General features: G+C 38.5%; 1 protein-coding gene across 1 annotated transcript; it reads left to right on the top strand.

Annotated features, from left to right (window-relative positions):
- Positions 1-411: 411 nt before the first annotated feature.
- LOC118643138 (ADP-ribosylation factor-like protein 5B) lies at positions 412-1215 on the top strand. The gene is given in 2 exon segments (XM_036281048.1): positions 412-464; positions 630-1215. Coding segments are annotated over 2 exon segments (540 nt in total). The 5' UTR covers positions 412-415; the 3' UTR covers positions 1121-1215.
- The last annotated feature ends 16397 nt before the right edge of the window (positions 1216-17612 follow it).

The following is a 17612-nucleotide window of genomic DNA, read 5'->3' as shown; positions in this document are numbered from 1 at the left end:
GAAAAAAAAAATCCTAATTGACTGTCTAACCCTACAACTTAAGGAACAAGAAAGTGAATAAAAAGAAAAACCTATGGTAGGTAGAAGGAAAGGAATAGTGAAGATCAGAACAGAAACATATGACATAGACACTAAAAAGCAATTACACAGAACTTATATGCATGTAGCATAACCAATGGACATGGACAACAAAGCCAGGGATGGGTGGGGGGCGGGGTAGGAAGGAGGGTGTCAACGGGGTAAAAAAGGAGAAACATCTGTAACAAAAATAAAATTAAAATTAAAAAATAATAATAAGGTTGGCCGAGCGGCCCATTGACGCATCCCCTTGCCAGTGCCCTTCCCACGCCGCGGTGGGGGGCCTGGCGCAGTGGCAACTGCTGCTCAGGGACCCCTGCGGCCGGCCCAGGTGCTCATGATGGGGCTGATCTTCGCTAAACTGTGGAGCCTCTTCTGTAACCAAGGTGGGATCTCCCGTGTCTGTAATTAGTCTAGAACTGGTTATGAGACATCTAGAAGTTGCTAGTCCAAAGGGCCAAGAAGTTGTAAAACCTGTTCTGAGTCACAGAATGAAATGTGATGTTCTCTGAAAAGAGAAAATACCCAGACAAAAAAAGAGGCGACAATAGAACACAAAGTGATTATAGTGGGACTGGATAATGCAGGGAAAACTACCATTCTTTATCAATTCTTAATGAACGAAGTGGTTCATACATCTCCAACCATAGGAAGCAATGTTGAAGAAATAGTTGTGAAGAATACTCATTTTCTTATGTGGGATATTGGTGGTCAAGAGTCACTCCGGTCGTCCTGGAACACGTATTACTCAAATACAGAGTTCATCATTCTTGTTGATAGCATTGACAGGGAATGACTAGCTATTACGAAAGAAGAATTATACAGAATGTTGGCTCATGAGGATTTACGGAAGTCTGCAGTCCTTATCTTTGCAAATAAACAGGATATGAAAGGGTGTATGACAGCAGCTGAAATCTCCAAATACCTCACCCTTAGTTCAATTAAGGATCATCCATGGCACATTCAGTCCTGCTGTGCTTTAACAGGAGAAGGGTTAGGCCAAGGTCTAGAGTGGATGACCTCCAGAATTGGTGTGAGATAACTTTTTTACTCGAAAGAGACTGCTCTATTTATTCTGTGACATGAACATTTTTTCCTAGTACCTTCGGCTGCTGAGGCAGCAGCATGTTTAATTTATAACAACACAAACCTCTAGGAGCAACACTTGAATTAAGTGCAGCTGAACTGGAACGTGGAAGATTTTTTCTTAACTTTTTTTTTTAATGCACTAATCTTTAGTTGGATGAACACTAATGTATCATTGTGTTTTCAGCTGTTGCTGTGAGGATCTGCAAAATGAACAAAAAAACACAAACACACACAAAGACAGACAAGACTGCAGCCCCGAAGTCCTGCAGCTGTTTATTTTTATAGCCAAAGGGGTTGCCATGGTCCCAGTTCCTATCAAGATAACTGATCTATTTCCCCTGCTCAAAGGTCAGTGCTGCTCTTAAGAATATCTCATCCTTCCTGTTTGCAGGCAAGGAGGAGCGAGCCTGTGTGCAGGACCTCGCTCTGAATTGTTCTTAAGGATTGAGCAGCACTCCAAGGCATCTGTGTGCAGAATGTCCTTGTTAACCCTTGTGTGAGTCCATCCGTGTGCAGAATAAACTCACATACAATCTACATTTCCCCCTTTTTTATTTTATTTGAGATGTTACATACTGTAAGGTTGACAGCATATTTTGGTTGTTGTTATCTACTGCTCACTGCTGGGACCATTGGCGGAAGACTAGAAAAGCAAAAAACAAAATTAGCCCTGGCCGGTTTGGCTCAGCGGTTAGAGCGTTGGCCTGCAGTCCAGAGAGACCCAGGTTCGGTTCCTGCTAAGGGCGTGTACCTCGGTTGCAGTTTGTCCCCGGCCCTGGTTGGGTCGTGCGGGTGGCAGCCACTCGATGTGTCCCTTTCACATCGATGTTTCTCTCTCTCCTCCTCTCTCTCCCTCCCACTCTATCTGAACAAAAAAATGGAAAAATGTCCTCGGGTGAGGATAAAAAAATTAAAATAAATAAACAAAATTATAAGTAAAATAATAATAATAATAATAAAATAGATTTTTAAATAAATAAAAAATAAAAAGCAATTCAAAGGTCAATGAATCAAGGAGCTGGTTCTTTGAAAAGATAAGCAAGATTGATGGACACTTAGCCAGTCTCACCAGGAAACAAAAAGAGAAGACCCAGATAAACAAAATCAGAAATGGAAAGAGAAGTAACAACTGGCACTGCAGAAATACAAAATATCATTAAAACATACTATGAACAATTATATGCCAACAAATAAGACAATCTAGAAAAAATGGACACATTTCTAGATACGCAGTCTCCTAAAAATGAACTGGGAAGTGATAGAAAACATGAATAGACCAGTAACATCTAAGGAAATTGAAGATGTAATCAAGAAACTCCCAGCAAACAAAAGCCTAGACCTGGATGGCTTCATGGGGGAGTTTTACTGAACATTCAAAGAAGATCTAAGACCCATTCTTCTTATACTATCCCCCCAAATCCAAAAAGACAGAAGACTTCCAAACTCATTTTATGAGGCCAACATAATTCTAAATCCAAAAACAGATAAAGATACTACAAAGAAAACTACAGGCCAATAGTCCTGATGAACACAGATGCCAAAATTTTTAGCAAAATATTAGCAAATACAATCCAGCAATACATAAAAAAATTATTCATTATGGCCAAGTGGGAGTCATCCCAGGGATGCATGGATGGTACAATATCTGCAAATCAATAAATGTGATATACCACATAAACAAAATGAAAGCTAAAAAATATATGATCATATAAATAGATGCCAGAAAAGCATTCAACAAAGCCAGCACCCATTTTTATAAAAACAATCAGCCATGTGGGAATAGAGGGATCATATCTTGACATAATAAAGGCAATATATGAAAAACCTACAGCCAATATCATACTCAGTGGGCAAAAACTAGACGCATTTTACACACATTTCCCTTAAGAACAAAAACCAGACAGGGATTCCCACTCTCACTTTTATTTAACATAGCACTGGAAGTCTTAGCCACAGCTATTAGACATGAAGAAAACATAAAAGGAATCCATACTGGAAAGGAGGAAGTGAAACTGTCATTATTTGCAGGTGACATGATACTGTACATGGAAAACCCTAAAGATTCAAAAAAAAATTAGTAAATTTAATAAATGAATTTGGCAAAGTAGCAGGATACAAAATTGATGTCAATAAATGGGCAGCACTCTTGTACACCAACAACAAACTCAATGAAAAAGAAACTAATAAAGCAACCCCATTTACCATTGCAGCAAAAAAAAAAAAAATTAAGACACCTAGAAAAAAACTTAGCCAAAGAAGTAAAGAACCTATTTGCAGAAAATTATGGGTCACTGAAAAGAAACAATTGAGGAAGATATAAAAAAGTGGAAGCAGCCCTGGCCGGTTTTGCTCAGTGATTAGAGCATCGGCCTGTGGTCCAGAGAGACCGGGTTTGGTTCCTGCTAAGGGCATGTACCTTGGTTGCAGTTTGCCCCCGGCCCTGGTTGGGTCATGTGGGTGGCAACCACTTGATGTGTCCCTTTCATGTCAATGTTTCTCTCTCTCTCTCTCTCTCTCTCTCTCTCTCTCTCTCTCTCTCTCTCTCTCACCCTACCACTGTATCTGAACCAAAAAATAAATAAATAAAAAGAATGGAAGCATATAATTGATCATAGATTGAAAGAATTAACATCATTAAAATGTCCCTAGTACCCAAAGCAATCTATAGATTCAATATAATCTCCAATAAAACTCTAAAAACATATTTCACAGAACTAGAACAAATGCTCCAAAATTTTTAGGGAACCAAAAAAGACCCTGAATAGCTACAGCAATCTTGAAAAAGAAGAACAAATTAGGAGGGATCACAATATCGGATATCAGGTTATACTACAAAGCCATAGTAATAAAAACAGCCTGGTACTGGCACAAGCACAGGCAGATAGGTCAGTGAAATAAAACAGAGAACTCAGCAATTGACTCACGTCATTATGCTTAATTAATATTTGATAAAGTTGGCAATACCAGGAAGTCAAGACAGCTTCTTCAATAAATTGTGTTGGGAAAATTGAACAGCTACATGCAAAAAAATAAAGCTAGATCACCAATTTACACCATATACAAGAATAAATTCAAAATAGATAAAAGGCTTAAATTTGACCTACAAATCTATAAAAATCCTGGAAGATAATGCAGGCAACAAATTTCAGATGTCACACGCAGCAGAATTTTCAATGATACAATACCTAAAGCAAGAGAAACAAAGGAAAAAATGAACACATGGGACTACATCAAACTCAAAAGCTTCTGCACAGCAAAAGAAACAAGCATGAAAATAAAAAGGGAACCCACTATGTGGAGAGCATAATTGCCAATGATACATCAGATAAGGAGTTAATTTCCAAAATCTATAGAGTACTCACACAACTCAACAAAAGAAAGACAAATAATCTAATTAAAAATAGACAAAGGACTTAAAGAGACACCTCTTCAAACAGGACATACAAATGGCCAAGAGACATGAAAAAAAAAAGCTCAATGTTACTTATCATCAGAGAGATGCAAGTTGAAACAACAATGAGGTATCACCTCATATTTGTCAGAAGAGCTGCCATCAACAAATTATCAAACAAGTGCTGCCGAGGGTGTGGAAAAAAGGGGAATCTAATACACTGCTGGTTGAAATGCAGACTGGTAAAACCACTATGGAAAATACTATGGTGTTTCCTCAAAAAATTAAAAATTGATCTCCATTTGATCCAGTGACCCCACTTCTAAATATACCCTAAGAAGCCTGAAACACCAATCAGAAAAATATATGTACCTTTATGTTTATATCAGCACTATTTACATTAGCTAAGATCTGGAAACAACCCAAGTGTCCATCAATAGATGAGTGGATAAAAAAGCTGTGATGCATGTACACAATGGAGTACTATGCAGATGTAAGAAATAAAGATCTCTTATCTTTTGAAATGACATAGAGGGACCGGGAGAAAGTGAAACAAGCCAATCAGAGACAAACAAATATCACATGATCTCACTTATGTGTGGAATATAATGTACAAAACAAGCTGATGAACAAAATAGACCTAGAGACATAGAAGTAGGTTACAGACTGACAAATCTCAAAGGAGGATGTCGGGAGTGAGGAAAGTGATAAACCACAGAACTTATATGCATGTGTATGTAACCATGGACATAGACAATAATGCTAAGAAGGGGGTGAAAGACACAATCAGGAGGAGGGTGTCAATGGGGAAAAAAGAAGAAACATCTGTAACAAAAATAAATTAATTTTAAAAATTAAAAAAATGATGTAATAGTTGAGATTTTACCATTTTTTTCTGTTCTTTATCAGAATTATTAGAAAACATTAGAGTTTTAATAGATTTTTTAAAAGTAGCAGTTATGGCTTGCAAATTAAGGTGGTAAAAAAAATAAAAATGAAAAATAGACATTTGAGTTCTGTTGATTTGGCTCAGGGGTTAGAGTGGGCCCTCGGACCAGAGTCCTGGATTCGGTTCCCGCTAAGGGCAGGTACTTCACTTCAGTTGCAGTTTGTCCCCGACCCCAGTTGAGGTCGTGTGGGTGGCAACCACTCAAGGTGTCTCTCTCACATCAATGTTTCTCTCTCTCTCTTTCTCCCTCTCTCCCTCCCACTCTGTCTGAAGATAGATGCAAAGATGTCCTCAGGTGAGAATTAAAAACAAAAACAAAACAAGAAAAATGAACATTTGAAGAAGCTGTGATTACACTGATGTTTGAGAAGGCTGATTTACTAACTTGATGTCTATTTCAAGTGAATGATAGTAGTTGTTTAAGTGAAATAGATCAGGATGGCAGAGGGTAAAATCTATAAATCTTTTATTTCTAGGTGATGGAATATTAGCAATGGTTAACCTATCTGGAAATAAAACAGCATAATGTATGGTAAAGGCCAAGGCAAGAGAATTCTCAACTATGTCAAATGTTGCTGAAAGCTTAAGATGAGAAAAAGTGACTCTGATAAGGAGGATTTTTAAGAAATATTTGCCGTGGAAGCCAGACTACAGCGAGTAAGTAAAACAATTCCTTAGAAAATTTTTACTGGGAAAATTAGAAAAAGATGACGACAGAAGACAAATGTGGAGTTCAAAGGAGTTTTCATCCTTTTCTTATTTTAAGATGGGAGATTTTAGAGTATGTCTGTATATTATTGAAAAAAATGCAGTAGAAAATGACATGATTGTTAAATGTAAGTTTATTTGAATTTTCAAGTATTAGAAAGCTCATTGATTGAATTACATTACATTTTAAAGATTATAGAAACCAATTGTTCATAGTATTTGTACAACATGGAGTTTTTTATTTTATTTTACTTTTCCCATCATGATGTATCCCTTCTATACCCTCTTCTACCTTCACCGACCCCCATTCCTTCCCACAAACACCACACCATTGTTCATGTCCATGAGTTCTCTTTCTCTCTCTTTTTTTTTTTGCTCAATACTTCCACTCCCCTAACTGCCCCCACCCCCACACACACACTAGCAGAGCTGTCTACCTGCTCTTTATCTATTAGTCTGTCTCTGTTTTGCTTGGTAGTTCAGTTCATTAAATTTCATACATGAGTGAAATCATATGGTACTTATGTTTCTCTGGCTGGCTTATTTCACTTAGCATAATGTTCTCCAGGTCCAGCCATGCTCTGTTGTCTTCTTTTTTACAACAGAGTAGTATTCCATTGTGTAAGTGTACCACAGCTTTTTTATCCACTCATCTACTGATGGATACTTGGGTTGCTTTCAAATCTCAGCTATGCTGTGGTTTCTTCAGATAATTCCCAGAAATGAAATCACTGAGTCATAAGACAGTTCAATTTTTAATTTTTTAAATTTAATATGCTTTTATTGAATTTTTAGAGAGAGAGGAAAAGAGAGATAAAAACATTGATGTGAGAGAGAAACATCAATTGGTTGCCTCCTGCACACCCCCCTACTGGGAATTGAGCCCATAACCCAGGCATGTGCCCTGACTGTGAATCAATCCAGGACCTCTCAGTGTATGGGAAAACACTCAATCCATTGAGCCACTCTGGCCAGGCTTGAATTTTAATTTTATGAGGTAACTTCATACTGCATTCCACAGTGGCTGCACCAATCTGCATTACCACCAACAGTGCACAAGGGTTTCTTTTTTTTCCACATCCTCGCCAATATTTGTTGATTTATTTGTGATAGCCATTCTGACATGTGTGAGGTGATATCTTATTGTGGTTTTAATTTGCATTTCTCTGATGATAAGTGATGTTGAGCATCTTTTCATATGTCTATAGACCATCTGTATGTTCTCTTTGGAGAAGTGTCTATTCAGGACTTGAGCCCACTTTTTAAGTTGATTGTTTGGGGGGTTTTGGGTGTTGAGTTTTATAAGTTCTTTTCAAATTTGGATATTGGATATTAACCCATTATCAATATATCATTGGCAAATATGTTCTCTCATTCAGTCGTTTGTCTTTTTGTTCATGGTTTTCTTTGCTGTGCAAAAGCTCTTAGTTAGATGTAGTCCCATTTGTTTATCTTTTTTTGTTGTTGTTTCTCTTGCCTGAGGAGATTCATCAGAAGAAATGTTTGAGATTTCACTGTCTATGTATTCTTCTAAGATTTTTATAGTTTAGAATCTAACATTTAAGTCTTTCTTTTTTAAACTGACTTTTGTTGTTGAATGTATCTTTTTCCCCCTAGACTCCACCTCCTAACTCCCACCCACATCCTGCCTTCCCCACACTATTGTCTGTGTCTATTGGTTATGCATATATGCATATAAGTTCTTTGGTTTCTCTCTTCCTTCTCCACCTCTCCCCTTTCCATTGAGGTTTATCAGTCTAACAACCAATTTGTACATCTTAATCCTTTCACCTTTTTCACCCATCCCTCGACCCACCTCTCATCTGGCAACCAACAAAAAATTCTCTGTATCTATGAGTCTGTTCCTCTTCTACTTGTTCATTTTGTTTGTTGATTCAATTGTTGATAGATATGTATATATTGCCATTTTATTGTTTACATTTTTCTCCTCCTCCTCCTCCTTCTTCTTTTTCTTCTTCAAAAAACCCATCAACATTTTATATAATAATAGTTTGGTGGTGATGAACTTCTTTAGCTCTTTCTTATCTGGGAAACTCTTCATAAGGCCATCAATTCTAAATAATAGCTTTGCAGGATAGAGTAATCTTGGTTGTAGGTTCTTGCTTTTTATCACTTTAAATATTTTTTGCCACTCCCTTCTGGCCTGCAAAGTTTCTTTTGAGAAATCAGCTGACAGTCTTATAGAAGCTCCATTGTAGGTAACTCACTGCTTTTCTTTTGCTGCTTTTAAAATTCTCTCATTGACTTTAACCTTTTGCGTTTTGATTATCATATGTCTTGTGGGTCTCACTGGAATTACCTTATTTGGCACTTTCTGTGCTTCCTGGACTTGTATGTCTGTTTCTTTCACCAAGGTAGGGAAGTTTTCAAATAGGTTTTTTTCAAATAGGTTTTCAATTTCTTGCTCTCTCTTTTCTCCTTCTGGCACTCCCATGATGTGAATGTTGGTACAATGTGCTTGACATTGTCCCACAAGGTCTTAATACTACCCTCTTTTTTTTCAATTCTTTTTTTCTTTGTGTTGTTCTGATTTGGTGTTTTTTGCTTCCTCATATTGCAAATCAATGGTTTGCTTCTTGGCTTCACCTACTCTACTATTAATTTCTTGTAAATTATTTTTATTTCAGTAGACTCATCCTTCATTTCTGACTGTTCCTTTTCTTATGCTCTTGAGGTCCTTACTAAGTTCCTTGAAATTCTCACTAAGTTCATTGAGCATCCTTATAACCAGTGTTTTGAACTCTACATGTTAGATTGCTTATCTCCATTTCATTTAGTTCTTTTCCTGTAATTTTGTTCTGTTCTTTCATTTGAGACATGTTTCTTTGTCACCTCATTTTGGTGCCTCCTTATGTTTCTTTTTATGTATTAGGTAGAGTTTGTATGTCTCCTAGGCTTCCTAGGATCGCCTATTTTAGGTCCTGTAGGGTCCAGTAGCACAGCCTCTCTGTACACCCAGCTGGGCCCTCAAGGTGAACCTCTCATGTGGACTTTACACCCTGCTGATGTAATTGGGTCTTGATTGCTGTCAGCATGTCAATGGGAGGGATTTACTCAGATTGATCAGCTGCAGAGACTGGCTGTGCCCACTGACCACCTAATTTGACTACCTTGAAGAATCAGCTGTTTGGGGCCCACTATACAGAGCAGGTCATACTTCAACAGGGCTCTGGTACCCACTGAATCCACTTTTTGAGTGTATTGCTTGTGGAGGTGGTTGAATTGTGGTGCTTGGACGTGGTCTGAAGCTGTGCACTGGGTTTGCTGGCCCTGAGGCAAAGTCAGCCACTGCCTGTGTTCTACCCGATGTCACCAGACATAAGATACAAAGCAATCTATTAATGGCTGGTTTTGTTCTGGGCTTGGATGTGCCCAGGTGAAGGCAAGATGTGAACCAATGCTGGCTGCTTCCAGTGCCAAGCCTGGGTCCACTTAGCAAGAGATATGGGCTCTCTGTGACCAGATGCAGCTTCTTTGAGAGAATTAAAAAAAAATCTGAAGCAGGAGCCCAAAGAGGCAAATCCTATGGTAAAAGCACTGAAAACAGCTTGGCAGGGCCCAAAAGTGGGGTGAGGTAGGATTTCAGGGAGTCACCAGGGTAGAGTAAATAGTGTATGCCAGATTGCTGGAGTTCCAGATATGGTGCCTTTCTGTGGGCTTCATAGGGGAAGGGCTCACCAAAGAAACAATGATCTCTGCCATCACGTCTGTCTTGAAGAAAGCTGCCTCTCCAGCCCTCATCCTGATGACATAGAGCTCAGTTTTCCCCCATATGTCTCTGTTGCCTTTCAAGTTGCCTCTCCTCCATCTCAGAAGGAGCAAGTTTGAGTAAGTCTTTGTGCGGGTCCTTTAAGATGAACTGCCTGGGATTCCAGAAGCCTCAGCCTCCTTCAGCCTCAATTACCACTGGTGTTTATGGCTTATGGAGACTTCTCTTCCTGGCACTGGAACACTGAGCTGGGTGCCTGGTATGGTACGAGGTCCCCTCGCTCCTTGGGGAAGACCTTCACAGCTGAGGTATCCCTCCTGATATTTATCCACCACACATGGGTGTGGGACCAGCCTGTCTGCGCCTCTGCCCCTCCTATCAGTTGATGTGGCTTCTTTAATTTTGCAGTTGTAGGACTTCCATTTATTTCAATTTCAGGTGGTTCTGAAGGATGTTTGTTATGTAGTTTAGTTAAAATTTTGATGTCACATTTAAGGCCTTAATCCATTTTAAGTTTATTTTTGTGTGCGGTGTAAAATGGTGGTCTACTTGCATTTTTTTGCACATATCTGTCCAATTTTTTCTAACACCATTTAATGAATAGACTATTCTTAATCCACTATATATTTTTGCATTCTTTATCAAATATTAATTGACTATAAAGGCATGTCTTTATTTCTGGGCTCTCTATTTGTTCCGTTGACTTATATATCTGTTTTTATGCCAGTACCATGCTGTTTTGATTACTATGGCCTTGTAGTATAGTTTGATATCATGTAGCATGATACTTTCAATTTTATTCTTCTTTCTTAAGATTGTTATTGCTATTCAGGGTCTTTTCTGGTTTCATATAAATTTTTGAAACATTTGTTCTAGGCCAGTGGTATCTTGATAGAAATTGCACTGAATCTAGAGATTGCTTTGTGTAATGTGGACTCTAATAATGTTCATTCTTCATATTCATAAACATGGTATATGCTATCACTTATTTGTATCTTCCTCAGTTTCTTTCTTCAGTGTCTTATAATTTTCTGGGTACAGGCCTTTTACATACTTGGTTAAATTTGTTCCTAGGTATTTTATTGTTTTTGAAGCAATTGTGAATTAGATTTTTTTTTTTTTAAGTTTTCTTTACTGATAATTCTATATTGGTGTTTAAAAATGCATCTGGTTTCTGGGTATTTATTTTGTATCCTGCCACTCTGCTTAATTCATTTACCAGTTCTAATAGTTTTTGGTGGAATCTTTAGTGTTAGCTATATACAATATCATGTTATCTGAAACTAATGACAGATTTCTTTCTTTCTTTCCAATTTAGATGCCTTTTATTTTTTCTTCTTGTTTGATTGCTGTGGCTAGGATTTTCAGTATTATGTTGACTAAGAGTGGTGAAAGCAGCTATTGCTGTCTTGTTTCCAATATTAAGGAGAACATTTGTAGTTTTTGTCTATTGAGTATGATCTAGGCTGTGGGTTTGTAATATATGGCCTTTATTACACTGAGGTATGTTCTCTCTATTCCTACTTTGCTGAGAGTTTTTTTCATAAATGGGTGCTAGATTTTATTAATTTTTATACTGCATTTATTAATATGACTTTGTGGATTAATCTTTCTTTTTGTTTATGTGGTGTATCACATTTATTGTTTTGTGGATATTGTACCAAACTTGCATCCCTGGAATAAATCACATTTATCCTGATGTATAATCTTTTTTTTCTTTTTGTTAAAGTAAATCCTTTTTATTTATTTATATTTTTAAATCTTTATTGTTGAATGTAGAATGTATTACATATGTTCCTCATTTTTCTCCCATTGACCCCCTCATCCCCACTCCAGCACCCTTCCCGCCTTTTCCCACACTATTGTATGTGTCCACTGGTTATGCATATAAGTTCATTGGTTTATTTCTTCCAACCCCCCAACCCCTTTCCCTTTGAAGTTTGTAAGTCTAGCAATGAATTTATACTTCTTAATCCCTTCACCTTTTCACCCATTCCTCCATTCCCCCTCCCATCTGGCAACCAACAAAATGTTCTCTGTATCTATGAGAAAGTTTCTGTTATACCTGTTCATATTGTTTGTAGATTCCATTGTTGATAGATATGTATTCATTGCCATTTTGTTTGTTCATATATTTTATCTTTTTCTTCAAAAAGACCCTTCATCATTTTATATAATAACTGTTTGGTGGTGATGAACTCCTTTAGCTTTTTCTTGTCTGGGAAACTCTTTATATGGCCATCGATTCTAAATGACAGCTTTGCAGGATAGAGTAATCTTGGTTGTAGGTTCTTGCTTTTCATCACTCTGAATATTTCTTGCCACTCCCTTCTGGCCTGCAAAGTTTCTTTTGAGAAATCAGCTGACAGCCTAATGGGTACTCCCTTGTAGGTAACTAGCTGCCTTTCTCTTGCTTTTAATATTCTCTCTTTGTCTTGAACTTTTGCATTTTGATGATGATGTGTCTTGGTGTGGGCCTCTTGGGGTTCATCTTGTTTGGGACTCTCTGTGCTTTCTGGACTTGTATGTCTGTTTCCTTCACCAAGTTAGGGAAGTTTTCTGCCATTATTGATTCAAACAGGTTTTCAATTTCTTGTTTTTTCTCTTCTCCCTCTGGCACCCCCAAGATGCAAATGTTGGCACGCTTGAAGTTGTCCCAGAGGCTCCTTACACTATTCTCATTTTTTTGGATTCTTTTTTCTTTTTGCTGTTCTGATTGGGCATTTTTTGCTTCCTTATATTCCAAATCAATGGTTTGCTTCTTAGATTTACATACTCTACTATTGAATCTGTGTAAATTATTCTTTATTTCAGTTAATGCCTCCTTCATTTCTGACTGTGCATCCATCATTTCTGACTGGTCCTTTATTATGCTCTTGAGGACCTCACTAAGTTCACTGAGGTTTTCACTAGGTTCATTGAGCATCCTTATAAGCAGTATTTTGAACTCACCATCTCTTAGGTTGCTTATCACCATTTTGCTTAGTTCTTTTCTTGGGGTTTTGTTCTGTTCTTTTATTTGGGACCTGTTTCTTTGTTTCCTCATTTTGGCTGCCTCTCTGTGTTTTTTTTCTGTGTATTACTTAACGAGAGGTATGGGGCTATCTGAGACCAGATGCTGCTCATTTGAAAGAATTTAGGAAAAACCTGAATCAGGATCCAAGACAGGCCAATCCTATGGTTAAGCAAGTGGCAACAGCTTGGGTGGGCCTGAATGTTGGGTGGGGCAGGGCCTCAGGGAGTCACCAGGGCGGGGCTACCAGTGTGAGCCAGGTTGCTGGAGTCTCAGATATGGCTTCTGTCTGCCGCCCCAGGGAAGGGCTCACCAAAGGAACAAAGGCCTCTTACAGCACGTTTGTCCCCGAGGAAGTGCCCTCTCCAGCCCTCGCTCCAGTGCCAAACAGCTCAGTTCTTCCCTGTATGTCTCTGGCACCCCTCAAGCCGCCTCCCCTCCAAGCTTAGAGGGAGAGAGTTGGATAAGTTCGTGCGCAGGCCCTTTAAGGAGCTGCCTGGGGCTCCAGCCATGTCAGCTTCCCTGAGCCTTAGTTCCTGCTGTTTTTTTCGGCCAGAATTATGGGGACTTCTCTTCCTGGCACTGGAACCCTGAGCGGGGCACCTGGTGTGGGACAAGGACCCCTCAATCCTCAGGAAGGACCTTCCCAGCCGAGGTGTCCTCCTGATTTTTATCCACCACACGTGGGTGTGGGACCAGCCCCTCGCGCCTCCGCCCCTCGCGCCTCCGCCCCTCGCGCCTCCGCCCCTCGCGCCTCCGCCCCTCGCGCCTCCGCCCCTCGCGCCTCCGCCCCTCGCGCCTCCGCCCCTCGCGCCTCCGCCCCTCCTACCAGTCTCGATGTGGCTGCTGCTTTAATTCCATAGTTGTAGGACTTCCATTCAGCTTGATTTCAGGTGGTTTTGAATGACAGTTGTTCTGTCGTTTAGTTGTAACTTTGATGTGGTTGTGGGAGGACAAGATACGCGTTTACCTATGCCACCATCTTGACCGGAAGTCCTCATGTATGATCTTTTAAATGTATTGTTGAATTCAGTTTTCTAATATTTGCTGAGAATTTTAGCATCTATGTTCAAGAGGGTTATTGGCCTATAATTGTCTTTCTTTGTCATGTCTTTATCTGGTTTTGGAAGTAGGATAATGGTCTCATAAAATGAGTTTGGGAGTCTTCCTTCCTCTTGAATTTTTTGGAATAGTTTTAGGAAGATAGGTTTTAGTTCTTTGAATGTTTGGTAAAATTCACCTGTAAAACCATCCAGTCTAGGGCTTTTATTTGTTGAGATGCTTTTTTATTAATGTTTCCATTTTACTAGTTGTAATCTCTCTATTCAGATTCTCTAATTCTTCCTAATTTAGTTTTGGAAGATTGTATGTTTCTAGGAATTTACTCATTTTACTCAGATTGTCCAATTTGTTGGCATATAGTTGTCTGTAATGTTTGCTTACAATATTTATGATTTCATTTATTTGGGTGCTCACTCTTTTTTTCTTGATGTAGCAAAATAACAACAACAACAAAGAAACAAACAAACTGATTAAAGGTTTGTCACTTTTGTTTATCTTTTCAAAGAACCAGCTCTTGGTTTCATTGGCTTTTTGTATATTTTAGCCTCTATTTTACTTATTTCTGCTCTGATCTTTATTATTCCCTTCCTTTTACTCAATTTGGGCTTTGTTTGTTGTTCTTTTTCAAGTTCCTTTAAGTGCAAAATTAGGTTGTTTATTTATTTATTTTCTTGTTTCTTGAGATAGGTCTCTAATGCTATGAATTTCTCTCTTAGGACAGCTTTTCCTATGTCCCACAGATTTTGGGTTGTTGTTTTCTCATTTTTATTTGTTTTAGGTATACTTTTATTTCTTCCTTGATCTCATTGTTGACCCATTCATTGTTTAGTAACATGTTTTGTGTCCATAGCTTTCTGTGTTTTTCAGTTTTCTTAGTGTAAATGCTTTCATGTTTTATAGCATTATGGTCAGAAAATAAGCTTGATATAATTTCAATTTTTTTAAAGCTTATTGAGACTTGTTTTGGTCCTAAAATGTGGTCTATCCTAGAAAATGTTCCATGTGTACCTGAAAAGAATGTATATTCTGCTGCTTTGAGGTGGATTTTCTGAAGATATCAATTAAGTACATTTGATCTAATGTGTCTTTTATTTATTTATTTATTTATTTCCCTCACCCGAGGACATTTTTTTTCCATTTTTTGTTCAGATAGAGGGGGGGGGAGAGAGAGGAAGAGAGAGAGAGAGTGAGAGAGAGAGAGAGAGAGAGAGAGAGGGACATCGATGTGAAAGGAACACATTGAGTGGCTGCCCCTCACATGACCAACCAGGGTCAGGGACAAACTGCAACCGAGGTACGCTCTCTTAGCGGGAACCAAAACCGGGTCTCTCAGGACCTCAGGCCGATGCTCTAACCACTGAGCCAAACCGACCAGGGCTAATGTGTCTTTCAATACTGCCCTCTCCTTGTTGATTTTCAGTCTGGAAAATTTATCTATTGATGTCAATGTGGTATTAAAATCCCCTGCTATAATGATATTACTGTCAATCTCTCCCTTTATGTCCATCAAGATTTGCTATACATATTTAAGTGCTCCTATGCTGAGTGCAGAAATGTTTGCAAAGATTATATCCTCTTGTTGGACTGCTCTCTTTATCATTATGTCATGTCTCTCTTTGACTCTTACTATAGCCTTGGTTTTAAAGTTTATTTTGTCAGATATAAGTATTAATACCCCAGCATTTTGTTTTTGTTTTTCTTTCCAAGAAAATGAAATACCTTTTTTTTTATCCCTTTACTTTTAGTCTGTGTACATCTTTTGTTTTGAGGCGGGTGTCTTGAAGACAGCATATACATGGGTCTTGTATTCTTATTCTTGTGTCTTTATTTTATTTTGTTTATTTTTTTATCCTCACCCAAGGACATTTTTTTTTCTTTTATCTTCAGATACAATCTGCCCTCGTTTATCGCAGTTAATCAGTTTCAGACTCTACCACGATAAATAAATTTCTGCGAAATAAGATTCTTTACTTATACAGTTGTCCCTTGCCACTTTGTGCTTTGACTTTCACGGCTTCACGCTATCACAGTTTTGAAAAAAGTATGATAGAGTAAAGCCGTGAAAGTTGAAGCACAAAGTGGCAAGGGACGACTGTAGTGTGTGGGGGGGAGGGGAAGGAGAGAGAGAGAAACATCGATGTGAGAGAGACACGTTGATTGGTTGCCACCCACACAACCCCAGCGGGGTGGGGACAAACTGCCCTTAGCGGGAACCAAACCCTGAACTCTCTGATCCATGGGCCAATGCTCTAACCACTGAGTAAACCTGGCCAAGGCTTATTCTTGTGTCTTCTGATTGGAGCATTTAAGTCCTTTACATTGAAAATGATTATTGATTGGTATGTATTTAATGCTATTTTATTTTTTAAACTCTGTTCCTCTGTTTTATTTTTTTTCTTTTATCTTTTGCTTCTTGTGCATATTAAAGGAATCCCTTTGATATCTCTTGTAATATTGGTTTGGTGGTAAATAATTTTAGCTTTTTCTTCCCTGGGGAGCTTTTTATTTCTCCTTCAATTTTAAATTATAGCCTTGCTAGATACAGTAGCCTTGATTGTAGGTCCTTGCTTTTCATCACTTTGTGTATTTTATGCCAATCCCTTCTGTCCTGAAATGTTTCCATTGAGAAATTAACTGACAGTGTTATGGAAACTCCCTTGTAGATAACTGACTTTATTTCCCTTCAAGCTTTTAAGATTTTCTCTTTGTCTTTATGTTTTGGCATTTTTATTATGATGTGTCTTGGTGTGGGCCTCCTTGGGTCCATCTTGTTTGGGACTCTCTGCACTTCCTGGACTTGTATGTCTTTTTCCTTCACCATGTTAGAGATGTTTTCAGACATTGTTCCTTCAATTATGTTCTTGATCCCGTTCTCTCTCTCTCCTTCTAGTACCTTTATGATGCAGGTGTTGTTATGCTTCATGTTGTCCCAAAGGTCCCTTAAACTACCCTCATTTTTTAAAAATTCTTTTTTCTTTTTGATGCTCTAATTGGGAGTTTTGGGGTTTTTTTTCTACTTTGTTTTTCAAATCACTGTTTTGGTTCTCTGCTTCATCAAGCCAGCTATTTATTCCTTCCTGTGTATTTTTTATTTCAGATATGGCATTTCTTATTTCTGACTGGTCTTTTATTTATGGTTTCTATATCCTTTTTCATGCTGTTGAGCATCCTTAAAATTATTACTCTGAACACTATATCTGATCAATTTCTTACCTCCACTTTATTTAGCTCTACTTCTGGAGAATTCTCCTGTTCCTTCATTTGGAGCTTGTTTCTTTCTTTTCCCATTTTGGCTGCCTGCTTGTGTTTGTTTCTAAATAGTAGATAGATCTGCTATGACTCCCAGTCTTGTTAGGATGGGCTTATGTAGTAGGTATCCTGTGGGACCCACTGGTATTGTCTCCCTGATCACCAGAACTGGGTGTTCTGAAGACATTCCTTTTGCAGGCTGTGTGGACCCTCCTGTTTTAATTAAGTCTTGATTGCTATTGGCCCATTCATGTGTGGGCTTGACCCTCAGGCTGGTTGACTAAGGCACAACCTCCAACACAGCATGCAGGCTGCTGTGCAGGTTCTGATCACATGAAACAGA

This window comes from Molossus molossus, unplaced genomic scaffold, assembly GCF_014108415.1.
Source record: "Molossus molossus isolate mMolMol1 unplaced genomic scaffold, mMolMol1.p scaffold_m16_p_1, whole genome shotgun sequence".
Taxonomy (NCBI): Eukaryota; Metazoa; Chordata; class Mammalia; order Chiroptera; family Molossidae; genus Molossus; species Molossus molossus.
The sequence above is the reverse complement of the archived record's forward strand: the minus strand, read 5'-3'. Positions and strand labels throughout refer to the sequence as shown.